At 40.1% G+C, this 25,546-nt stretch overlaps 1 protein-coding gene across 2 annotated transcripts; it reads left to right on the forward strand.

Annotated features, from left to right (window-relative positions):
- Positions 1 to 23,493, forward strand: LOC139465782 (TRAF3-interacting protein 1-like). 2 transcript variants are annotated; one of them, XM_071247690.1, is made up of 16 exons: positions 1 to 257; positions 2,738 to 2,806; positions 4,189 to 4,237; positions 5,284 to 5,396; positions 5,724 to 5,861; positions 6,747 to 6,920; positions 9,197 to 9,268; positions 10,608 to 10,668; positions 11,681 to 11,707; positions 16,039 to 16,111; positions 16,820 to 16,903; positions 17,350 to 17,464; positions 18,076 to 18,118; positions 18,604 to 18,695; positions 20,201 to 20,424; positions 20,902 to 23,493. In XM_071247690.1, exons 1-16 carry the CDS (start codon positions 135 to 137, stop codon positions 21,056 to 21,058), a joined length of 1,614 nt encoding a protein of 537 aa, XP_071103791.1. In that variant the 5' UTR covers positions 1 to 134; the 3' UTR covers positions 21,059 to 23,493. The 2 variants fall into 2 exon arrangements, with proteins under 2 accessions (XP_071103791.1, XP_071103792.1); XM_071247691.1 differs by lacking the exon at positions 11,681 to 11,707.
- The last annotated feature ends 2,053 nt before the right edge of the window (positions 23,494 to 25,546 follow it).

The raw sequence follows: 25,546 nt of genomic DNA on the forward strand, positions 1-25,546 counted from the left end.
ATTCCGTCTATGAAACCTGTCAGAAGAGTTCGATAATGAACGAAACTACATGATCTGACTGAATTCCGAAGTGTATCGTTTGCCTGCTGAGCAAATGAGTTGACAGTTTCGGATAGATTTATTACGAAGAAGAAATGGATCCGAAAATTGCAAAGAAAACACAGAATACTTTGGGAAAAGTGATCTCGAAGCCCCCTTTGACAGACAAACTCTTGGGAAAACCGCCGTTCAGATTCCTTCATGATGTTACAACATCGGTAGTGTTTGTTCTTAAGTCTGTTTTTACCACATTTGATGAATGCTTGATACTATCCATAGAGTTTACGAACTCCTGTTTCTCCAACCCTAAGAGTAATTTTGTATGATCTAAAGTAAAGATTTACTGTGGCTGTTTTCAATGTGTTTCCTAATTTCGTGATATAAATTGTCCCTCAGAAGATGGCAAGGTCGCCACAAGTGATCAAATTCCATGGGTTTTTTTTTATGAAAGACTTATTCAACACACACATTATCTGATAATATGTACCAAAAATCTAGGTGATACTGATTCTGTCAATATGTTTTTTGTTGTGGCTTATATGATACACACATAGGTCTATATTTGTGATACCCCTTCAAAAGCGGAATGTTGCAATTCGCCATTAACTCTCTGTCATTCAGTGATAATGATAAGCCTGTTATATCTCTGATGCCAATTATATTCATGATGATGATACCAAATTTGCCTTGTAATCAACATGGAAGGACGCTGAATCAACCTTTTTCATGTTTAATCTGACGTGTTATTCTCAGTTTCATTCACTCAGTCAGCCTGATTTGGTATGTTTTATGAGCTTGATTAAGTTACGCTGCTGGAGCTGTTGGCACTGGTACAAAGTACCCCAGGAACATTTCTATATAATTATTAACCTATTCATTGGGATCTCTATTAAGTAAGAGAGCTCTTTCTATAGGCATTAAAACCTATTGTGGGGTTTTACTTTCAATTAAAACCTATTAAGAGGTTTTACTTTCAAAGTAAAACCTATTATGAGGTTTTGTTTTCGTTCGGGAGGTTTTACTTTGAATGTAAAACCTTAAATCCCAGGTTTAACCAAGTAACTGAAAAAATGACAAGTAGCAATTCAAAATTTTAATTCAATTAAAATTGAATGTCATGTGTACAGTTCCGTGTGGACATTTGAAAGCTACATCACTTCAGAGTCTCCGGTGAAAGGACAGCGAGGTTTCAAAACACATGCTTTTAAACAAGTGCTTATCAATGCTGCACAATTTGCACATGCAGTTACTGCTAGCCGTTACGTCACAACTACCTCTATGTAACAGTTGGATTGTTTAAAGTCGAAAATCTTGTAAAGCACAAAACACCTTTAAATTTTCGAATTTTCGTTTTGAAAAGTTTAACAGAAGTGGAATATTGCAACACAAACATTTAGAAACCAAACATTTCACTTTCATTTAAAAGTAAGTATTTTAGTTGTGTTTTGTTGTTGACACATCCAAGTGCTCTTGGACGCCTGGCAAGTCAGCAAATTTCACGTGCAAGTTATGCTATCACGTCTTCAAGGAAGCGCTATAATGAAGCACCTCATTTATAGATGCTCGTTATAACATTTAATCAATTTAGATGGTTTATAAGTATGGAAAAACACTTTCCCTCGGTTTTTGGTAGACAGAGCATGCCCTGGGGGTCGGGAAAACTCCAGGGCATGCTCTGTCTACCAAAACCTTGTAAGCGTGTTTTCTCCAATACGTAATGTACCCTAGCATGGCAATATTAAAGAGCAGCAGTGAACACTCAAACTCTGAAAGTATTAAAATATGGATTGCCTTTTCATTTGTGGATACACAGTATGCTTATTATATACTTTAATCTCAACTGGTTGGACTTGTGTTCCGTTCTGAATTGGCATCTGGTGATTACGCAGGAGACGACTGAGAGTGTGTGTATTGTAGCACTTAAACTGCTCAAAAACACTTGCAGCCGTGACTGTGATAGCCAACATAAGTGAAACCAGTTTTGCAATTTGATCTGTTTTATTTAGCAACAATCTTGTGTATCATTGAACATCTAAAGTGTATAGAACAGTTTTACTGCTAAACTGTCCATTTTCTAATCAATTGCTATTTCATTCTGTCTGAACATGGTTGTTGGCATCATTCTCAGTACAATTAATAAGTATTTACTGATCTTTTGGAGTATCATAACCTGAGCTTGCTAGACTGGGGTTTCTGACTAGTAGCTAAAGTAGATATTGTTACATAGTCTAAGGAAGCAGACAATCTGATCATATCTTAGTGTAGATGAAAGGCAAAACATCATGTATTACCCTACGTACAGCGCATTTTTTATGGGAGGGGGGAACAGCCTCTATGGGAGGGTAAATGGACATATTGTCATAAAAAAATGATAAGAAATATAAAGTGTTTTTGCATTTTTCAGGGAGGGTCATGAAAAATATTTGAGGACATGATGGGGATGGTCATCACAAAATATTACTAGCATTAGGGGAGGGTTATATTTTCAGTACAAATCCTCCTACCTTTCCCCTATAAGTAACATTTCAGTTTCAAGTTAAGCTTTGATCACTTTTATCCCTTAATACAATCCTCAGACATCTCACATGGAGAAGATGGGTTTGATTACACCTTGTAACACTGTAGCCTAAGAAGGATGAGTAACTCTCATATTTACAGTTATTTATTGAATGCATAATAATGAGTTTTTCTATTGCAGGTCATCAAGACAACAGGTTTTATGAATGGACTGTTTACCGATTCTGAATTGAACTCTGAAAATGTCAAGGTAAGTTTTGAACATGTATTAATAATGTACTTGTTTGAAGTATAACAATGATTATGACAATAACTGTTAGAGTTGTATATTTTATCTTATCCTGACTCGTACACATGAGTAATAAGTATGAGTCAGGATAAGTACAAATTATATTTTTACCCTAAAATATACATATTAATGAATCAACACAGTCATGCTCATATCAAGCTCCAGCTGGTGAGTAGTTCGCTGTGCAGAGTTACATCCCTTGCAGGGCTCGAATTAACCATATAAAACATGCACCGTTGCAACATGTTGAAAAGCACGACCAATTATTTATCATGACTTATGTCTCTGTGCACCAGGTGCATGTAAAACAAGGCTTTATACATGTTATGTACCATATTACACCACTAACAACAGTTTTAGGAGACCTGTGAAGATCTGGGGTAGAATAGGTCTTCAGTAACCCATGCTTGCCGTAAAAGGAGGCTCTGCTAGTAAGAGGCGACTGACGGGATCGGGTGGTCAGGCTCGCTGACGTGGTTGATGCATGTCATCGTATCCCAATTGCCTAGGTCGATGCTCATGATGTCAAGCAATTATTTACAGACCGCCGTCATATAGCTGGAATATTTCTGAGTGCGGCGTTAAACAACAAACAAACACTGTTTTGTTTAATTTGTCATGCTTTTGGGGGCTTGTCAGCAAACTTGTGACACAGTCATCAGAGATCTGAGACTTATTTTATTTAGACTAGTTTATGCATCTCTGATTCGGCTTTGATAAATTTATGGACCAGGGTGGATCCTGGTTTGTCCGGTGCAACTCGGTTTTCTTGTCCACATGCACCTAGTACATGTTGAATCAGGTTCCTTAATTGAGCCATCCCTTGGGCATGCCTTAGACCTATGATCATCGGTTCTAATCCAGGTTCGCAAAGATTACGTTTCTTGTTTTGTCAGCACAATTTCCATGCTCAGGGTTCTCTCCAAAGTGGTAGATGTCTGAGAAGTGCATTACTCATGTTACTTCAGGTTTTTCTCCCACATTAAGCTGACACACCATGATATAACTGGATTATTTTTTAATTAAAGCAGCGTTAAAACCCAACTTACCCACTCACTCCAGCTGGTGATATAACGTCACGAGACATGCTAAAGGTTACAATACTTGTTAGGATTGTGTCCGAAATGTGTTGTCACAGCGCGCCTTTGTAATCCTACTGATACTTATGATAGCAGTACTACACTATCATGACCATGTTGATGTCTGTGTTCATGTTTCACAATATGACCTAATGCTATCGTCATCTAAAACTAACGTAATTTTGACATCAGTTATTAGGAATTAGTACATGGTTGAATGCTTTTAGGTTGTCTTACAGCTGAACACTATCTTTTACATTTCAGGAAAAGGAGACCAAAGTGGCATTCCTTCAGAAAGCAATTGATATGGTTTGTAAGTATCAAGTGTGTCAGCCAGCACTGGCACCCAACCTGCTGAACAGACGTACCGTATTCGACGTAATAAGCGCCCCTCTCTAATAAGCGCCCACAGCAATAATTGCTCATATATTGGCTAGTGAACAATCCCAATTAGCACCCCTTCCAATTGATCAATGTACACAAGACTTATTTATTCGCGCATAATCATGATAATACGCACTCGTGTGTTATATGCACCCTTAATTATGGGCAATTAAATTCTGAAAAAATATATCTGTCGTATATAAACATTTCAGTCTGTCAGCATAAACCACGAAATTTATCTTTCAAATCTGTTTTTTTTTCACCAAAATAATATTCTAGTAAGAGCCCACTGTTTCTAATTTTGAGAGCTCCCTGGGCGCTTATTATGCCGAATACGGTATATGGCTTTGATGCTCTAGCTTGAGGTGTTATGTTCAAGTCCAACCCAAATGATTCTGTGACTATCTTTCACTGAAATATATTTTCAGTACGTTTAATCCAATATTTGGTGAAATAACTGCTGATACACCAAACTCCTTGGTTAATGAAATGTGATTGATTGCGGGACCCAACTGCTTATTTCTGTGAAGCTGTAGCATTTTACATCATGGTACATGGTTACATTTAGGGATAACAATATTCATGAGTTGTATTATTCTCCATATTTTGCATGTCTTTGCTGGCAAGACAATTTTGTTTGTCTGTTAATGTTATTTAACGCCACACTCGGCTTTATGATGGCGGTCTGTAAATTATCAGACCTGGACCAGACAATCCGGTAATTGACATAATAATGAGCTTCAATCTGTACAAATAGGATACGATGACATGCATCAACTAAGTCGGTGAACCTGACCACACAATCCCGTCTGTTGCCTCTCAAGACAACCATGGGTTGCTGAAGACCAATTCTAACCCAGATCTCCATGGGGAAGCAAGATAAATTCTTCTTTTGTTGTTCCTCACTCTGTCTTTTCATCATGTCTGTGTCAGCAGTATACATGTACCTGATTCATCTGACATGCCCAATTGCAGCTCTGGTAACTGGGAAGTCTCTGGCAGTGCGACCACAGAAGATAGTGGCAGGACATGAGCCAGAGAAGACAAATGAGTTCCTGCAGGTGCTTGCTGAGGCTATCAAAATGAAGGTGGGTATCATCATATTGCTATATTCCCCCAAATGTTTGAAATTCTCCTAGCCCTTAAGACTGTCTCCATGGTCCAGTGGTAGAACGTCCACCCGGTGGGTGGGAGGTCCAGGGTTCGATCCCTGGCCGTGTCATACCAAAAGATGTTAAGAGATGGTGCTTGTTGTTACAATACCTGTTATTATGATGCTAGTGGGCTAGCAGTATAAACTTGGTATTAGTCTGTAAAAGAGAGACCTCTCTCTCTCTCTCTCTCTCTCTCTCTCTCTCTCTCTCTCTCTGTAGCAGTGATTGTGTGTCTTTTAATGGAACAATTTCATCCTATAGGTTAATAATGATGAGTATGTGAAGAAACTTCTCAAGGGTAAAGGAGGCGGGGGAGGAGCCGAGACGAAAGACAAGGAGAAGGACAAGGAGAAGGAGTCAAGGTCACGTAGTGCTGACAAAAGGAAAAAGGAATCGGAGGTAAACCAATGGTCTGTCATACAGACCCAGAACTAAATATATCCAATTCTGCCCATGCAAGTCTTTAGTTTGCAAGTGTAAATTACTGCAGTTTCTGAAAATGAATACCTCTGGGCGCCTACAATAAATTAATTGTGGAGTGTTGAAGAAATGGGAATTGGTACATAGGGATGTCATCATGTATCATGACATCAGTGTATCGATAAAAATGTTGTTTCTGTGTTTTCTTACTTCACATGCTGTGAAGATGTAGTAGTAAAGATAGAATGGTGGTTTAGGTAATGGTAGCAATTCAGTAACTGCCATTCAGAGTTATCCCCACTGTGTGCCTTGGTCAATCCTTCACAAGCTTGTATGCATATTATCCTCCATGCTGCTATGCCTTGTAGTATTACGATCAATGGATCAAGCATATCCTGCTCCCAGAGAGGCATGTCACTGGTCTGACCAGTGAGCTTTCAGATAACATAACGTTTTATTTAACAAAGCATGCAAAATAGATCATAGCCAAATTAGTGTCACTCCCTGCGTCAAGCATGGTAGAAATTGCTGAATGGTGAGTTATTTTCGGTCACATTTCATCAACTGACTGCAAACAAACACATACCACCATTGAAATATTGATGATGCCTTGATTTTGAACCAGGGTTAGAAATTAACAATGGCCCACTAGCCTGGTGCTAGTACGAAATCCTGTGAGCTAGTACAAATTTCCCTATTTCCCCATTGTTTTAACATACAAAGGACATTATATCTTACCAAACTAGTAAAGCTTTTCTGTTTACTTTGAACTCCTGTTGATCCATGATGTTTTACCCAAGTTCACAACATCTGAGGCATTTTTAGCTTGGGACATACCTCTCACATTGCTATCGCTTGTTGTAGGAGAAGAAAGATAAGGGTCGTGACGATAAGGAGAAGTCAAGGGATAGGGAAAAGAGCAGGGATAAGGAAAAAGAAAAGAGTCGAGATGAAGGAAAAGACAGAGAAAAGAGCAGGGATAGAGACAAAGATAGGAGCAGAGACCGTGACAAGGATCGAGAGCACAGGCGTAAGAAGGTGAGTACCCTCATCTTGGGCAACATGTCCGTGGAAGCATTCATGCACACACATCAGTGATTTGAAATAGCTCCGGGTTTGAATTGGTCTTCAACAACCAATGCATGTCACAAGAAGCTACTAACAGGATCAGGTGGTCAGACTAGCTGACTTGGTTGATGCATGTCATCCCACTGCATATGTCGATGTTCATGGTGTCAGTCACTGGATTGTCAGCTCAATACTCGCATATTTACAGACCGCCATCATATAGCTGGAATATTGCTGAATGCAGCATTAAACAATAAACAAAATGATTGATGAACAGAAAATGATTTCAGAGGTCCATATATTCTTGTGTATATTTCAGGTTGTTTTCAGAAAACAGCAGGGCAGAGGGGGGAAATATTTGCCAAAAAAATATTATTGAAAAGGATTTTTTATCGAAGTATGAACTAAGTTTGTTCACTGAAAACAATTTAAACTCTTTGTGTATGGTTTTAATAAACATGAGTGTATCGTACCATCACTTATTTGTCATGTATGGATATTTACTGTGTATCCTGCTGCACTCAGTGTTTGTCTGTCCTGTGGGGACTCTAGGTCAGACTGGGTCCCCAGTAGATCATGCTTGTTGTAAGGGCCAACTGACACTGGCTTTGGTGGTCATACTCTGTAACTAGGCTGATTGTGGTGTGTCATCATGCCCTGATGGTATGGTCTACCAGACTACTTTACTATTGATTGGGTGCTCTGATATGGCTGGAATATTGCTGACTGCGGCATTATGCAACATTCACACATTGACTCCTGTGGTTGTCTGGTAGCATGAGCTGCATCAAGACAGAAGTGGGCGGTCCGAGGAAAGTCACTCTGATAAAGAGTCACAAGATGAAGAAATGACCCGATTGCAAGCAGAAGGAAGGGTCAAGACCAGGAGGAAACATAGTTCAACCAAGCAGGAAGAGTCGTCATCTAATGATGAAAAACACAGAGAAAGCTCAAAAGTTAATTTGAGTTCTCGATCAAGGGCTGACCGCCCACATGGTGCTCGGAGGAGGTCAGAGAGACCAATGCCTGTAATGAAACGAGGGGATGAGAGCTCGAATGATGAATCAGCTCATAGTGTGTCAAAGTCAAATGAAGTGGACAAGAAACGGAAGACTGGGATCAAGAGTCGTCTGGGTGTGAGGAATGAAAAGGAGAAAATCAGTCCTATCCATAGTGCCAGAAGAGACTCCGTCAACCCCCCCAGGGGCACCAAGCAGCTAGAGACTACACAACGTGGTAAAATTTTGTCAAAGTCAAACTCAAAGTCAAGTTCAAGTACACTGAAACGTGACATAGCATCCTCCTCAAGGAGAAAGTTGACAGACTCTAAGGGTAAAGACAGTCCCACGACTCCTAAGACTCCTAAGACTCCCGAGGATGCAAAAGTTCAGCGGCGTTCCTCTCAAACAACACCAGATAAACGTCGCAAGAGCAGCTTCACCATGATGCCCCATCTGATGAATGCATCCCAGGTTTTTGTCATCATGTTGCCGTTGCGTTCATTGGAAGTGTTCACTGTTCCTTGAACTTGTTCAATATGTTGACTCTTTGACTTTTCATGTTCGTGTTGTTTTTATGTTTAGATGTTGCATGTTCATGTTTCACATTCCTTTCAAGTCTTTGATAGGCTTTCAACTTTTTATTTTGTGTACACTTATTCATAAAGAAAACTGAGCATTTTCCATACCATTACCAGGGATGAGAATCTCCTGCTGATCCGTGAATTTTAGGGACCACAAATTTGTTAAAATCTGATGGCTTCCACTATAAATGCCCCCAAATTATGACCACACTCCATTGCAAGAATGTTTCAGCTGAAAAGGAAAATATCCATTCTAATCCCTGCATTACGTGATACGGTTGATACTCCACAGCATCCGAAGCTGAAAATTGTCTTGTAATACAAATAGTCATCATAGTATTCTAGTAAACAGTGATCAAGCAATTTCGGACCAAAACATGGTTTAACTGGCCTCAGGTCTCACACTAGTGTCTGAACACACGAACATTTTACTTTGTCTTTTCTGTATATATGATCAGTAATGTTATGCTCTGTTCAATATTCATGATTATCTTGATATTGATTCATCCATCTCAGCCTCAAAATAATCATTCCAGCGGTGCAGACATTTTTAACTGGTGTTGCACTTTGAAGTTCTTTGCAACAGTAATATCCAATTTTTATCACCTTCAGACCTTGTGTGTATGTATCATGGATGGTGATGTGGTTATTGGTTGTGTTCCAGCGAGATGAGCCTGGAAAGGAAAACGAGTCTCCGGCAGGTGACAAGATGGTGAATGGCGAGGAACACAACAAGGTGAGGAACACATTGATTGCATCCTTCAAGTGACAGGGCAGATGTGTCAACTTACAGTCCCCTCTCATAAAGTTGCGGGGGAATGGGTGGCCCAGTCGTCTACAGTGCCGCAATTCACTGTGGAGAGTTTTTTTTTTTTTTTTTTATTTTTTTTTTTTTATTATTCCATTCCATATATATTGTTACAAGTGTAGGTATTAACATGTACATATAAGACAGAATTAACACAAGTTATAGTTTTCATAGGTGAGGACAGGCAGGTTGTGTTGGATGTATCGTGGAGAGTTGTGTCCCTTGGGCATGTCAGACACCTATGATTATGGGTTCGAATCCCAGTTCCTATTTGATCCCTAGCTACTGCAGCAGGCAATATGTATTCAACTGACCAAAGAAAACGTAGTAGAAGGTGTTTTTATGACATTTGCAATTATTGAGCGTATATATTCTGTTTCACCAAATGGTGGAAAATGTACATAATCATTTATGACCCAAAACTGCCTTCCACAGGCAGGACATGTAAAAAAAACATCTAAATTGTGTCTGAGTAACCCTTACCTGTCCCCACAAAATTGATCTTTGAACACATTCAATGTTTATGAGCCTCATTTACCACACTACATCACGAATACTCCTTGTGCGTAATATGTCATACTTTTTTGGGCATGACATCATCAAACTGTGAGCATATGAAAGTCATACATCGTTAATTATGTGACACTGGCAGCTGACCGTCCAATGTTTCAACTTTAATAAATTTATGGGACCAGGATGCTACCTGGTTTTGTCTGGTGCAACTTGGTTTTCATATCAACATGCACAATGTGAGAGTTACATCAAGTTCATCGAATCAAGCCCTGTCAGGAGATATCATTTGGGTGTGATCAAGTGAAATCTCCTTCAATACATGGCTACAATGAATTGTGACGTTATCGGTTACGATGATGTTACAATTAAATGACGTCACTAATCTCTGTCACTAAAGCTGGATACCATCCTCGAAAAGCCTCAGGTTTTTATACTTCTTTCTATGTACAGTAAACTACGTTAATTACACACACACTTATAACGAACTGACGGATATGACGGCCTGTTTTTTTGGTCCCGGCCATTTGTTGTATATTTTATCATAAAATATTTATGGACATAACGAACACTTCTATTTATCACAAAATAACGGATATAGCAAACTCTATGGTTTAGTGTATACACTGTGAATGACAGTATTTCTTTTTATAACGAACGATTAAGTACTGACACCTTAAGCTTGTCCTCAATTTACCTTGACCTTGCACCTTACACTCTAAAGTGTTAATTAACACTTTTCATGTTGGCGAAGCAGGAAACACACACTCGCCTGCAGAGGCCAACTTCGGCAAAGGGGTCGCGGAGACGTCGTGAAGGTCAGTATCTGAAAATAACTGTACAATTGGTCAGCTGCTGCCCAGTTGCACTGAGTGATCACGGAATGGTTTGGCCAATTTGGTTACTGTAGAATATAGTCAGGGGTTTGCCTGGCTGTCTGGCTGCAATCTGTTCTTGACACTAGTGTGGCAGATCAGCTTCTCTGGCTTATTGAGCTATATTGGAAGCAGCCTGCTTTTTGTTTCTTAATTTGAATGTGAAATATTTTAGTCAGCTTGAGCTCACCCTTGTTTGACAGATCCTTCGTTTTGGCATCAATCATATAGCTGCTGCTTAAAGTATTGTCTGGGTTGTGCTATGAAGTGTTGATATTTTGTGTGACTGCTGTTATATGTGCCGTGTCTTTGTACATGGTCCCAACTGCTGCAAGCAAGGCGTTTTGAGAAAATGGACACCATTGTGACCCCAGAACAGCATGAACAGTTTAACAAGCTTTGCTGTTGTTGATTTATTTCAAATGTTTTAGGCAGCAGCTATCATTAAGTGAAATTTTAGAATGAAATCTAGATGTGACAATTAGAACATCCTAACATCTCACACTGTAGTTTTTAAGAAAAACAAAATGCAGGCTTCCAGATTAAACAGTAATTTCTTCTTTCCGGGATCAAAAGTGATCCCACTTTTGTAGCAGAAACTAATCTGAGTGTGTCTTTCTTCTTGTTGAATTATTAGTAGCACGTTTATGCTCCAAAAGAAGAAACCAAAATCTTTTATGGAAAATGTTTCTTTTTGGCTAAACCTCAGATGTATCAATTTAAAGTTAGGTACTCTAAGAATGTCATACTGTTTGACAGAATATATTGTGAAATATCTACGACAGACAGATCAAGTTGGATGCTGACACTGTATGTCATTTAGTGTTGGAAGTGCATGATTTGACAGTGTGCATTCTGTCACTCATAACTGCTGTCCAAGTCATGCTAGCGGAGTTACCTCCCTTACCTACCTGCACTAACCTGGGCATGTTTGATTGTTTTACTTACACTACAGGCCGCCGTGCTGCGGACAGTGAAGAAGGTATGTCTTATCCCGGGCTCGTATTGTAGTCTACTCGTATCTCTGGCTTGTTTAGTGTAGTCTGACTGTCGTACTAACTCTTGATATTGTAGCTCACCTCACTTCACTCACTACTGAACACTTTAGATAAGTGTCTTTTGTGCTGCATTTACCATGTTTATGTCCGTTGAAGGCGGAAGTCTTCCGCCTTACGGTACGATGGAAGGTAAGATCTTCCATACGACTTGGAGTCAGCACTGATGTGCTGAATATAGAATAATGAAGCTGTGTGATACATGTATATTTATTTTGAATATGTGCTGGGTGTGATGTTTGATATTTAACAAGACTTTGGCTAGAATTGGTCCTCAGTAACCCATGCCGGTAAGAGACAACTATCCGGGGGACTGGCTCACTGACTTGGTTGATGCATGGCATTGAGTCCCAATTGCATTAATCGATGCTTGTGATGTCAATCACTATATTGTCTGGTCCAGATTTGTGGGTCATCGTAAATAGCTGGAATACTGCTGAGTGCAAAATGATATTGACCAATGAGGATTCTGGATTAGAATTGGTCTTCATCAATCTATGCTTGTCAAACAAGGTGACAAAATGGATGGATTGAGTTCCATCGTATCCCAATGGCTTGGAACATTGCTGATAACATCAATCACTGGTTTGTTTGGCCCAGATGAAATTATTCACAGGCCACCTTCATATAACTGGAATATTGCAGTGTTATACAACAAACAAACAAGTGTTAAGTGAATTTGTAGTTGAGATTACTGAACAAGTTGAAAATATAATAATAATTGAGAAAATCACTTTGCACCCTGACATGCCAGTATGATCTTGAATGGTGAATTCAGGTCTGTTATTACTGGTTTTTTCTTGTGTCTATCCATAATAGGGCGACACTACTTGTCATTAGAGGCGACTAACATGATTAGGTGGTCATGCTTGCTGACTTGGTTGATGCATGTAATCGTATCCCAATTGTGTGGATCGATGCTCATGTCAATCACTGGATTGTCTGGTCCAAACTCGATTGTTTACAGACCACCCGCATATAGCTGTAATATTGCCGTTAAACAACATACAAACAAACAAAATTCTTGTGTCTATCCTCTTATTTATCGTTGTACCCAAAAGGATTAAGCATAAGTATTGACTTCATCGGTGGAGAAAACAAATTATCTTTATTTTCTGCCTATTTGAACCTATTCCAGTAAATTGCTTAATAAGAGGAGTACATGATGTAACTGTCATGCTTATATCACTATCAGCAGTGGCTTTCCTGCGGTCAGTACTAATGCTTTCTCTTTATTCCAACTCACCTGGTCATTGACCAGTAGAGTTAACATAATGGCTCCTTGTCAGTTCCACTGTGTCCAGGTGACAATAAATATTGACGGTTTACGACCACAGTTCTGTTTTGAACAATCACTTATTAAACATAGACAGATCAAGTTTGATAATCAGTCAATAGTGAATAGTTAAGTAATGCTTACTTTGCTTTGGACTGATTTCCTGGTGATAACATTCAGAAGTAGGATTGGCAATTGATAAATGTAGTATTTTGTGTCATCCCTCGTGTGACAGATTAAAGCTGGCGAACAGATCAGGCAAATGGTAATAGGCCAGAGGTAATGTAACTATGCTAACAAAATAATGGAAGTGGGCTGGTGTCTATGTTATGACATGAGCAGTTATTGATTTCACCAGAGTGGATGTGTACACATTTCATATAAAGATACTGGTCAGCTTTGATATACAAGTCGACCCACGCTGACATTGTCTAAAGTGGCTGGAGGCTTGATTCAAGAATGTAACCAAGATTTAGATCCAGTTCAAACCTTCAAAGCTGCGGGTTAGAATTGGTTTTCAGCAAACCTTGGTTGTCATAAGAGGCGACTAGTGGGATCAGTTCAAGCCTCGCTGACCAGGTTGATGCACGTCATCATGATCCAGTTGCGTAGTTCGATGCTCAATTGCTCCTGATGTCCATCACTGGATTGTCTCATCCAGACTTGGTTATTTACAGACCGCGATCATATAACTGGAATATTGATGAGTGCTGTGTTAAACAACAAACAAACAATAGATCCACTTCAACTTGTAAATGAGTTGGATCAAGTACTTGCAGTGCTGATCAATATACAGTAAACCATGGATCATTTCAATTGGACTTGTTTCTGAATATGAACTTCAACAAACGGTAATGGATTCAGAACAATTCCAACTTGGATCCAAAGCCTATGTCACATGTTTTAGAAGACAGATTTGATAGCCAGTGGTAATGACAAACATACAGTTGAGCACACATCCTTAAGGTTTTTTGTTGTAGGTGAAGTTATGGTAAAGATTGGTGAAGGACTGCAAACCATGTTCCACTAAATTGTCAGTCTCATTAAAATCAGATCTTAGTTCTCACTACTGCTGAACAAAGATCTGAGGACACCCCATTATGGTTCATGTCAGAACCACATGTCATCCGACCAATCAGAGCGTTGCTTACCAGATCAGGAAAGTGACAGACGGAATGTGTTTCCTAATCATGCAACCTCAAAAAAGGTTAACACAGGGTATTCTGAACGACAGTTATGGCCTGTATGACTGATTCCGTCAAAATCATCAGTGTGAAGGTACTGCCATACAATCGCGACCATATATTAGATATTCCAGATTGTCCTCTTGTTCAGTTTTCACATTTTTCTTCGAGAACTTCGTCAACATATTTTTCAAGGGTAGGCCTGAATGTTAGAAACTAGTGCTGTAAGGCTTGAGAAAGCTGCTTTCGGTCGGTCAAAATTCGCAAAAGGTCATTCTGACGTGACCCATAATGGGATGTCCTGAGATCTTTGTCTAGCGGTAGCGAGAACAAAGATCTGATTTTAATGAGATTGACTAAATTGTATACTTTCTCTCTGTCTCTTTCAAAGCATGACTGCATGTCAAAACATAGACATTGGATTTTTGAAAATTATTTATGTTTCATCTAATCTATTATTTTGATTATGTTTTATTCTTTACTTCTCTGACAATGGTGATGGGGAATTCATTTGTCAATTTCAGGTTGTGTAATCTAAGTTCTCTAAATTGTCTTGTCATGGTTAATTAGCAAAATTTAATTATTTTTTTATAATGTATTAGCAGTTGATGTAAAAGGTAACTTTTGTTGTCATTGTCCCTTGGTGTTTTTTTTCTCTCCCTGTATACTACGACAGTTTGTCTTCAAGCTGTGTCAGTCGTGGTACAACTAGATGTATTGTCGTTGCACTATCTGCTGCAGACTGTTAGTGTTGTAGTATTGAGCTTAGTATCCCAGTGTTCCTCTCCCGTCTCTGTAAGCTTTCACTTAAACCAAGCAGTATCGCACCACAGCAAGCTCAAGGTTATTGCTATACCAGTGAATACTGTGTCAGTACTACGTAACTAAGCAGTATCGCACCACAGCAAGCTCAAGGTTATTGCTTATACCATTGAATACTGTGTCAGTACTACGTAACTAAGCAGTATCGCACCACAGCAAGCTCAAGGTTATTGCTTATACCAGTGAATACTGTGTCAGTACTACGTAACTAAGCAGTATCGCACCACAGCAAGCTCAGGTTTATTCCATATACCAGTGAATACTGTGTCAGTACTACGTAACTAAGCGATACTGCACCACAGCAAGCTCAAGGTTATTGCATATACTAGTGAATACTGTGTCAGTACTACGTAACTAAGCAGTATCGCACCACAGCAAGCTCAAGGTTATTGCTTATACCAGTGAATACTGTGTCAGTACTACGTAATTAAGCAGTATCGCACCACAGCAAGCTCAAGGTTATTGCATATACTAGTGAATACTGTGTCAGTACTACGTAACTAAGCGATACTGCACCACAGCAAGCTCAGGTTTATTCCATATACCAGTGAATACTGTATCAGTACTACGTAATTAAGCAGTATCGCACCACAGCAAGCTCAAGGTTATTGCATATACTAGTGACTACTGTGTCAGTACTACGTAACTAAGCAGTATCGCACCACAGCAAGCAGGTGCTGTTTAATCTTACTGAAAGTAAAACCTCCGGTCCTAAATCAGAAAAGATAAAGTGCTTTTCCCAGTCGGTGCCAAATACTTTGGAGCTTACTTGCACAAACATGGATTTGGGCATTATTGTCAGTAGATTTTAGTCTTGCCATAAGGACAAGATTAAGCTAATATTAGAAGACCAAAAGATATTTTACTAGACTCGTGCTTCTGACTAGTGGCTAAGATCGCAGATAAACATGTTCTGGAATGTAGTAGGAGTAGTACACCAGCAACAGTTGAACACCTTGCATGTCTGATGTTTCAGAAGATGAAGAGTTTGTGCAGAAGCAGGAGCCCGCGGTGGGGGAAGCCGACCTGCCACCTCAGGTGGCCAATGCGTGAGTAAATCCTACTTGTCAGCAGTGCCTCTGCTTGTGACATGACATCTGAAACATTTTCATGATTTTATGAATTTGTGATTTGTGACATGTTTCTCAGTCATCAATTTTGAAAAAGGTTATTGTGCACGTTTTGGATAGCAATTAGTCAATGTCTCTGAATATGGAACCCTGTTTGGTGGATCGAGGTCAGAACAAACTGTCAAGGTTAGTGGATTGTGACTAAAGTGATGGCTTCATGATGCTTGCTTCTACTAACAAGAGGGCGGTCGGGTAGCCTAGTGGTTAAAGCGTTCGCTCGTCACGCGGAAGACCTGGGTTCGATTCCCGACATGGGTACAATATGTGAAGTCCATTTCTGGTGTCCCCCGCTGTGTTATTTCTGGAACATTGCTAAAAGCGGCGTAAAATCCAACTCACTCGCTACTAACAAGAGATCTGAAATTTTATCTTGCCATCAGTCTTCACACTTGGGACCTTTGGCAGCTCTGAAGGGTACCTTACTGAAGAATTTGTTTGTTAGTAGGAGCCAGGATCTTTTGTGGGAATTTGCATAGCAGAAAAGGAATGTTATGAAACGGATACATAAAGCTGAACTGAGAATTGGTCTGCTGAATATGTTTCTGGAATGAAATCTGATACCACTGACATCAGAATATTGTAGATTGTGTTTCACTTCCTTCTGTCATAATAATCACATCGTTTCAGACGGAGAATCGCGCGCCCGTCCAGTGCCCGTCCGGCTCCCCCAAGACCAAAGCAAGATGGTGTAGAGAGTGAGCCAGCTATGAGGTGTGTACAGCAGTAGATTTCACACAAGTCAGTTTGCTCCTCTTGGGCCAATGAGTGTTAGTTATTCACCCATTTAATAACAATACACCTTTATTAACAGTGTTTAATAGCATCATATGGGGACAGGACTATTTTTGGCATCAGCTGGTTTTTTGAATTGGTAGCACTGCATCTGTACTCTGCAAGATCTACACTACTCCTGGACCGATAAACATTTGCATGTATCACTGAACTGTATTATTGACATATTTACTGGAATATTTCAAGTCTGTGAGTTTTTCAAGTGGTCTATGATCTATGGCAGGACTAAGGGACAAGTGTGTTAAGTAGAGAGTATGGGTCAGCCATGAGGGTGTTCAGCTGTGGTTTTTGTACTGGCCTGGTTGCTCCTATTTACCCAACTGTATGTTATGGGTGCATCTACAAACACTGTGTGCTTGTTTCAGACTCGGCAGTGGACACCCAACCAATGTAATCGTGGACAATGGCCAGCAGTCTGATGAAGATGATGAGAATTTCCTGGTAGAAGAGTCTGCACCACCCCCACCAGAGCCAGAGCAGGTACAGTCAGTGTTCTTTTGAGCTTCACACAGTGAAAGGGGGAGGTCAGGTAGCTTAGTGGTTAAAGCGTTCACTCATTTTGCCAAAGACCCGGGTTTGATTCCTGAAATGGGTACAATGTGTGAAGCCCAAGTCTAGTGTCCCCTGCCATGATATTGCTAGAATATTGCTAAAAACGGCATAAAACCATACTCACTCACTCACTCACTCCAATCTGAAAGAGGTCTTGAATAACAGTATGTGAATCCTATTCTTCATGTCCATCTGTTGTAATATTACTGTAATTTTGCCAAATGGTGTCATTCACCTCTTCACATTTTATTCAGTGAATTCTTGTAGTCCTCCTTCAGTAGGGTAATATTTGGTGAAATATATTCTGGACACCAGTACAAATAAACATAATGGAGATACCAAAGAGAGGCATTATGCTAATTGTAGCTGAACTGACTTGAACTGAACAAATTGGCAACTAGATGTTGCTATGCCAACAATTGTAAACTATTGTCTATTTGCAAGATTAATGTTTTTAAAAAGAAAAATGGAGCTGCCTGTCCGTACCTGTATGCCAAGTTGTATGAGTGTGGTATTTGAGTCTCTGTGTCCTGTTACAGACGGTGCTGAGCAAGCAGGAAGGGGAAGATGATGCTGAGCACGGTGGGTTTATTATTTAACTTGCATGGTTTAGATACATATTATACTTGACTGCCTCCATGGTCTAACTGTTTGTTTGGCATTCTAGAAGTTGGTGAGTAAGTAAGAAAACGTACAACTTTATGGATACATCTTCTGTTTTATAGCATATAGCGACATTTCGATGTAAATTCTTGCACCAGCTTGATGACAGTTTAAGAATCTACATCGAGACGTTGCTATGTGCAATAAACCAGAAGTTGTTATCCATGAAGTTGTACGTTTTCTGACTCATGGTCTAGTGGATAGAGCATCTACTTGGTGAGCAGAAGGTCGGTTGACTAATCCCCGGACATGTCAAACCGAAAGATGTTAAAAGATGGTACTTGTTGTTACCCTGCCTGGCGCTTGGCATAAGGGGATAAAACAAGGACTGGTCATTTTGGAAATTGGTACATTGTGAATTCTTTCAGCCAAAGTCCTGTATGTGAAGTTTTGATTGTTCACAGGAGCTCTTGTGAAGAAGATGCTGGAGACAAAGAAGGAATTTGAAGAAGGAAGTCAGCCACAACAGAGTGGACCTCCCAAGAAAACTGAAATTGTATGTATATAGTGGAAACCTACTGCTAAGCAAACTTCAGAAAGAAACACTGGCGTGTTGGGACAGTAGGCATTCTGCATGCTGTGGAAGAAAGTATTTCCATGTGTCTGCATGACAGTGCATCTCGAGTTCATGCTGTATGTGTATTTGTCCATGCATCACATCCACATACTACCTTCCACTCCTGTTGCTGTTATGGACTGCACGTTTATGCAGATCCACAGGTGCAGTTGTCATGTGATTTTTCTGAAGTTTGTTTAGCAGTAGTTGAATTCTCTCTGTGCTGTTGACAGTACGAGGGGCGTTCAATAAGTTTTGCAACTTCAATATAAGACCAAGCCGCAGATTATCTTTTGCACTTTTATTTTTCAATATAATCTCCATTCACCTCTATACATTTAGTCCATTTGTCCTTCAAACTTGTAGTACCACTTTCATAGAAATCTGCAGAGTGGCCCTCTAACCTCGCCACTGTGGCAGCCTTTATGTCCTCGTCATCCTGGAAGCGCCTTTCACGTAGGGCAGATTTCATTTGCTGGAACAGGAACTGGTCACTGGGGGCTAAGTCTGGGCTGTACAGTTAAATCACCCACCCTATAGCCCAGGCTTAGCAAATAAAAGTGCAAAAGATATTCTGTGACATGGTCTTATATTGAAGTTGCAAAACTTATTGAACGCCCCTCGTATGTGTCTGACAGAGGATACACCCTCACTGAAAGGTACTCAGTCCAATCAGGTAGATAATGGTTCGGTGTCAGGACTCGATTTAGACGTATAAAACATGCACCAAGGCAACCTATTATTGAAAAATGTAACCTTATAATTTATCTCTCTTTTAACAGTACAGCAACGTCTACAACCTACGTCCCTTTGAGCTTTCATCTTACGGTTGGAATGCAATTATACAACTGAAATTCATTCTTTCTTTCTTTCTTTCTTGTTTAACGCCGCATTCAGCAATATTCCAGCTATATGACGGCAGTCTGTAAATAATCGGGGGCACTGATGGTCCAGTCGTCTAAGGCGCCACGATTCGCTGTGCAGAGTTGCGTCTCTTGTGCACGCCAGAAACCTATGATTGTGGGTTCAAATCCCGGTTTGCCATGATTATGTTTCTAGGTTTGTCAGCACCATACCCGTGCTCATAGGTTTCACCGAAGTGGTAAACGTCTGAGACCTGCATCACTTCGGGCTTTCCTCCCACATTAGGCTGACACGCCTTCATACAACTGGAATACTGTTAAAAGCGGCATTAAAACCAACTCACTAACTCACTCACTGTAAATAATTGACTCTGGACCAGACAGTCCAGTTATTGACATGTACGCAATTGGGATACGATGACATGCATCAACCAAGTCAGGAATCCTGGCCACCAGATCATGTTAGTCACGTCTTACGACGAGCAAGGTTTTCTTAAGACCAATTCTAACTGGATCTTCGCAGGAGAAATACTTTTATTAGTGATGCTGAACTGGCTCACTCACTGACTTTATACATTTCAGGAAAGACCAGCCATGTCTGATGCTGCCAGGAGAAAACAGCGTGAGATCGTACAGAAGGAGATCAACAAGCTGCGGAACAGCATCCAGAGCCTGACGCGGAGCGCCAACCCACTGGGGAAGATCATGGACTATGTGCAGGAAGATCTCGACTCCATGCAGAAAGAGCTGGAGAAGTGGAAATCTGAAAACAAAGAACACTCACTGGCTCTCAAGAGGGAGAGAGGGTAAGTTGGACAACAGGACCGTTAGATGACATTTTTTACAACTAGTATAACTTGTAATGAAATGTATCGTGTATATCGCGTTACAATACTTTATCGCAGTATTGTTACACCACTAGAGGGGCGGTCGGGTAGCCTAGTGGTAAAAACGTTCGCTCGTCACGCCGAAGACCCGACATGGGTACAATGTGTGAAGCCCATTTCTGGTGTTCCCCGCCGTGATATTGCCGGAATATTGCTAAAAGCAGCATAAAACCATACTCATTCACTCACTACACCACTAGCAGCCACACACGTGCACACACGTAGACACACACACACATGCAAGCACTTCGCTTCCCCGACATTAATCCCTTCATCTCTTCTATTCGATTAGCACACAACTATTTCTCTAAACTTGATTCCTTATAAGTATTTAGGACAGTGTTAGATTGAGGAAAATAATTCCAGTTAACAATTTTTTGTGTTTGTTACATCTAGCATTACAGACCGGTCGGTGGAGCCACTCAAGGCCCAGCTATCTGAACTTGACCAAGCAATTAAGGACCAGCTGGACCTGATTGCAGCGACCAAGTCCAACATCATCAGGAACGACCAGAAGATTGACAAGATGCTCAAGAGTATTGCCAAGTCGTGATGATGACCCTCTCTCCTGGTGCTATGTTCTAGCAGGGCGGTCAGGTGGGGATCTACAGGCGAGATAACAACACCCTGTAACCTTCACATTTTTTAAGCTGAAATTTTATAATTCTACTGAAGACCAATGTTTGGAAATGACTTCCATATGGCTTTTTATTTAAAATCTGTACAATTCAAAAGATTTATTTTGGGTAATAATTCATCAGTATTTATTGTGGAGTAATGACATTCTCATTTCATATCTGTGTGTGGGGGTGTAAAAATACAAGGGAGGTCACTCTGTTACATATTCCATTTTTGAGATAATGTATATATATATTCTCAATACATGGGAGGAATATTTCAGGTTGACTACATATCAGATCATTTGCACATGGGGTTCTTTTTAGTACAGGGGGGTCGGGTAACCTAGTGGTTAAAGCGTTCGCTCGTCACGCCGAAGATCCGGGTTCGATTCCAGATATGGGTACAATGTGTGAAGCCCATTTCTGGTGTCCCCCGCCGTGACATTGCTGGAATATTGCTAAAATTGGCGTAAAACCATATTCACTCACTCACTCTTTTTAGCACAATTAGAACAACATAGCTGTCATTTGTGTCATGAGACATCCGTTGAGGAGACCAAGAAAAGAAGTAGTTTGCTCAATCACCTGCCAACCAGCATCCCCGAACTTATGGAGACAGTTTTGATTTTGAGAACTAGGATATGCTATTTAGTATTTCCTCATCATGCTCATTACCAAGTTGACAGTTGTTATCATTGATAAGATGGCTCCCTGTCTCTCTTTCAGTAATAAGTGTTAGGTGTGAATTGATTTGCAAAAAGATTCAATTTCCCTTCCTATGCCCACATGCCCTCCCAATTAGTCGGTTCCAGTAGTTCCAGGTCCTACAAATTCCTGCAGTCTAGTACAACATTCTACATTTCCCCATTGTTTAACATTACAAGGGCATTTTATCTTTACCCAGGCTAGTGAAGCTTTTCAGTTTAGTTCTAGCCCTGACATGAGTATGGGAGAAACAGTCGAACTGTAGGTATGGCATCACTATAAAATGCGGAGGTTTTTCATGATGTGAAACTGTATCTCTGTATTCTTACACCCTATTCACTTCATTATTTATCCCACATCCACAACTTGAGTGTGGTTGCCTGCGTGTTCAGGCCTGGCCACCTGGCTGACAAACTCTATCTGTGATGCAACTCTCCACTCATTTTTAGGCAGTGTTACTTAATGGAGAAACAGCCAACAAGTCAAGTCTGCTTGATATTGCGATGCTGTGTCCATCTGGTAGATTTCTCCGACACTGTTTTAGGCGATAAGTTTCTTTTTAGTTGGTCAACAGTATTTTGTTGAGTTCTGACAATGTCGATGGTTGAAAAGAAAAAATGGTGACAAGGCACTTGAATCCCATCCGGCTATCTCATATCGTCACCCTTATTGGTCGCCATCGCTTAACATTTTGTGGCAAAACTTCTCTATGTATTTTGTATTCGGCAATTAATCTTCTTTTCAACACAAACTAATTTGTATGATATTTCATGTTAAGCTATGTTTTTATTTGTATTCTTTTATACTTTTGGATTCAGCAGTGTTAAAAACATATCAGAAAAGTCATTATATTTTTATTTTCATTTTGCTATTTTTCAATTTGGCAGATCTGTTAACCAACAAGAACAAAACTAGTCGCCTAACAGTCAAGGGTATCAGTGTCAGCTATGTATGTAACGTGCGTTTGATTAGACATTGATTTTGTGGGTACTCTTTGTTTTTTCACGATTTCACAAAATTGAGATTGATTGTTTTCCATGATTGTATTTAGTACAAGAATCCTCATCACATTCTGATATCTTTATGACGACATTAACAGATGTCAAAGAAGTACAGTGTTTCAAGTTGTTTTTCAAAATGTCATTTCAAGTTTATTAAGCATGTTTGTATTTTCTTACAAGTGTGTGCAGATATAAACAAACATTATTGATCAATAAGAACAGTTATTTCTTGATTCTAGATGTTAGCACATTCTATTAACTGTGAGTATGGATGCACTATTTAGTGGGTGAATGGTTGGTGATTATACTGTTCTGTTGTAACATGTACACTTATTTGATACTATACCTCACTCAGGTGAACTTGATGTAGAGTTTGTCACACAAGCCCCATAAAACCAACGATTTATCTAGAAAGTGTCTGTTCAGGGAAAACATTTTGTGGGAATTTTTTTAAATTCTCTCTTGGTCCTGCTATGAGCATGATGAGTGAAATATGACTCCTTTATAACCATTATCACTTGAATGTGGACATTTTTTTGTTCTTTTTGGGGATTTTTGTACAAATATTTGCTGATTTGGGTCCAACTATCGATCTCGGAATATACCTACTTTTACCCCTGAATACAATCTCATTAAAATCAGATCTTAGTTCTCGCTATCGCTAAACAAAGATCTGAGGACATCCCATTACGGGTCAAGTCAGACCTTGCACGGATTTTGACCGACCAATGGAAGGATTGACAAGAAGTCGACATTAGCCAATCAGAAGGCAGCTTCCTCGTGCTTTACGGCACTAATTTCAAATTGTCCACTACGCTTCGAAAAATATTTTGACAAATTCTTGATTAAAAATTTGAAACCTAAACAAAAGAACATTCTGGAATGGCAAATATATGGTCTAGGCTGTATGGATTCAGTCGTTAAACCCGTAACTATCGTTCGGAATACCCCATGTTAAAGTTTTCGAGGTTGCATGATTAATAATCACTTTCCGACTGTCCCTTTTATGATCTGGTAAGCAATGCTGTGATTGGTTGAATGAAAGGTCGTTCTGACGTGACCCCTAATGGGATGTCCTCAGATCTTTGTTTAGCGTTAGCGAGAACTAAGATCTGATTTCAATGAGATTGCCCCTGCATACAGAGTCACATTCCAGGAAGCAGTTGTAGCACTATGATGACTCCCATTTTAAACATAGATTTACAAAGTTGTAGTGCTACAATGACTTTGTGGAGCAGGGCCCTGGTTGTGAATGTGCAGCCGTACCTCTTTCTCTTCAGTAGCATTTAGGGGGCACGGGTGGCCCAGTCGTTTAAGGCGCAGCGATTTGCTATGCAGAGTTGCGTCCCTTGGTCCCGCCAGAAACCTATGATTGTGGGTTCGAATCCCGGTTGGCCCCGATTATGTTTCTAGGTTTGTCAGCACCATACCCATGCTCGTAGGTTTCACAGAAGTGGTAAACGTCTGAGACCTGCATCACTTCAGGCTTTCCTCCCACATTAAGCTGACACGCCGCGATATAACTGAAATACTGTTAAAAGCGGCATTAAACCCAACTCACTCACTCACTCAGTAGCATTTATGCAGTCTGTGATAACAGCCCCCATGTGTTTTGTACTTCATGTCGATCTGCTTATCTGCATACTTTGTCTTCTCTTCTTCCACTGAGTACCTTCTGTTTATACTGCTTGGAGCCTCACATATAATCTCGAGTTCCTGTGACATGATGACCAAGATCCGTTTATGACATGTTTATGAAGAAGTAAACATTTAATTTTTCAGAAGTTTTGAAAAGTGGATTTTCAGAAACAAAAAATGTCTGTGCTGAAGATTAGGATATTGGTGAACAATAGGTTTAAGGTCTTGGACTCAAGGCGGAATTAGCCAAGGGTTTTGTAGTTAATGATCAACAGTAACAATTGTTGGTTCTAGATTTTGAAAAAAGTTAGTGGTAAATGCCATGAAACGATTGGCGGTAAAACTGTAGACAGGGTGTGCGGTACAAGAGCCTCATATTCCATCCTAGTTGAGGAGCAAGCTGATTCATGGTGTGCCCTGAAGATATAAGTGGCTTCTACTATGACTTGTTGAATGTAATAACCTTTTTCATTTCAGGTAGATTTAGCTCTAATAATGAAATCATGGCTTCAGAACCATCACATTGATTTGTGTTGGCCTGGCTTCACATGCTCAAAGGGATCTCGATGATCGTTACTCCCATACTTTAACATGGACTTACTATGGCAGTGTTACTTTAGCCACTAGTCCGAGGCCAGAGTCTGTGAAATTCAGTTTGGTCTAGTAAGCTCAGCTGACAATAGTCCATAAAATAACTCTTTTCTACTGAAATTGATGACCAGGGCCAAATTCAGGCTTATGTACCAAAAGGTTTTTGGCACTGACTGATGTTGAAACAGTACTAAGATTGCTTTGTGCACGTGGGCCTTAGTGTAACATGCCGAGTGTGTATTTACCACTGTATGGTCTTCTTGAGGCAAGGGAGTTAACTGACTGTAAAAAGGCTCAATCGTAGTGCCACCAGTGGCCGTTATAGTCAGTTAACTCCCTTGCCTCGGGAAGATGTTCACCCAACCCTAACTCCACCCACCTACGACTGCTGTCTCTGTGGCTTTGTATTTACATAGTCCACATCGTAAACATACACTAATATTTTCAGTAGCAGTGTCATATTGACGCCAGTACATTTTTCTTGTT

The sequence above is a fragment of the Haliotis cracherodii genome, unplaced genomic scaffold, assembly GCF_022045235.1.
Source record: "Haliotis cracherodii isolate W230 unplaced genomic scaffold, xgHalCrac1.p SCAF_18, whole genome shotgun sequence".
NCBI classification, from domain to species: domain Eukaryota; kingdom Metazoa; phylum Mollusca; class Gastropoda; order Lepetellida; family Haliotidae; genus Haliotis; species Haliotis cracherodii.

Coding starts and splice junctions, on each gene's coding strand:
- LOC139465782 (XM_071247690.1), top strand. CDS start 135: ATGGATCCGAAAATTGCAAAGAAAACACAGAATACTTTGGGAAAAGTG. Junction 9,269..10,607: donor ATGGCGAGGAACACAACAAG/GTGAGGAACACA, acceptor TTGGCGAAGCAG/GAAACACACACTCGCCTGCA. Junction 16,904..17,349: donor GAGAGTGAGCCAGCTATGAG/GTGTGTACAGCA, acceptor TGCTTGTTTCAG/ACTCGGCAGTGGACACCCAA.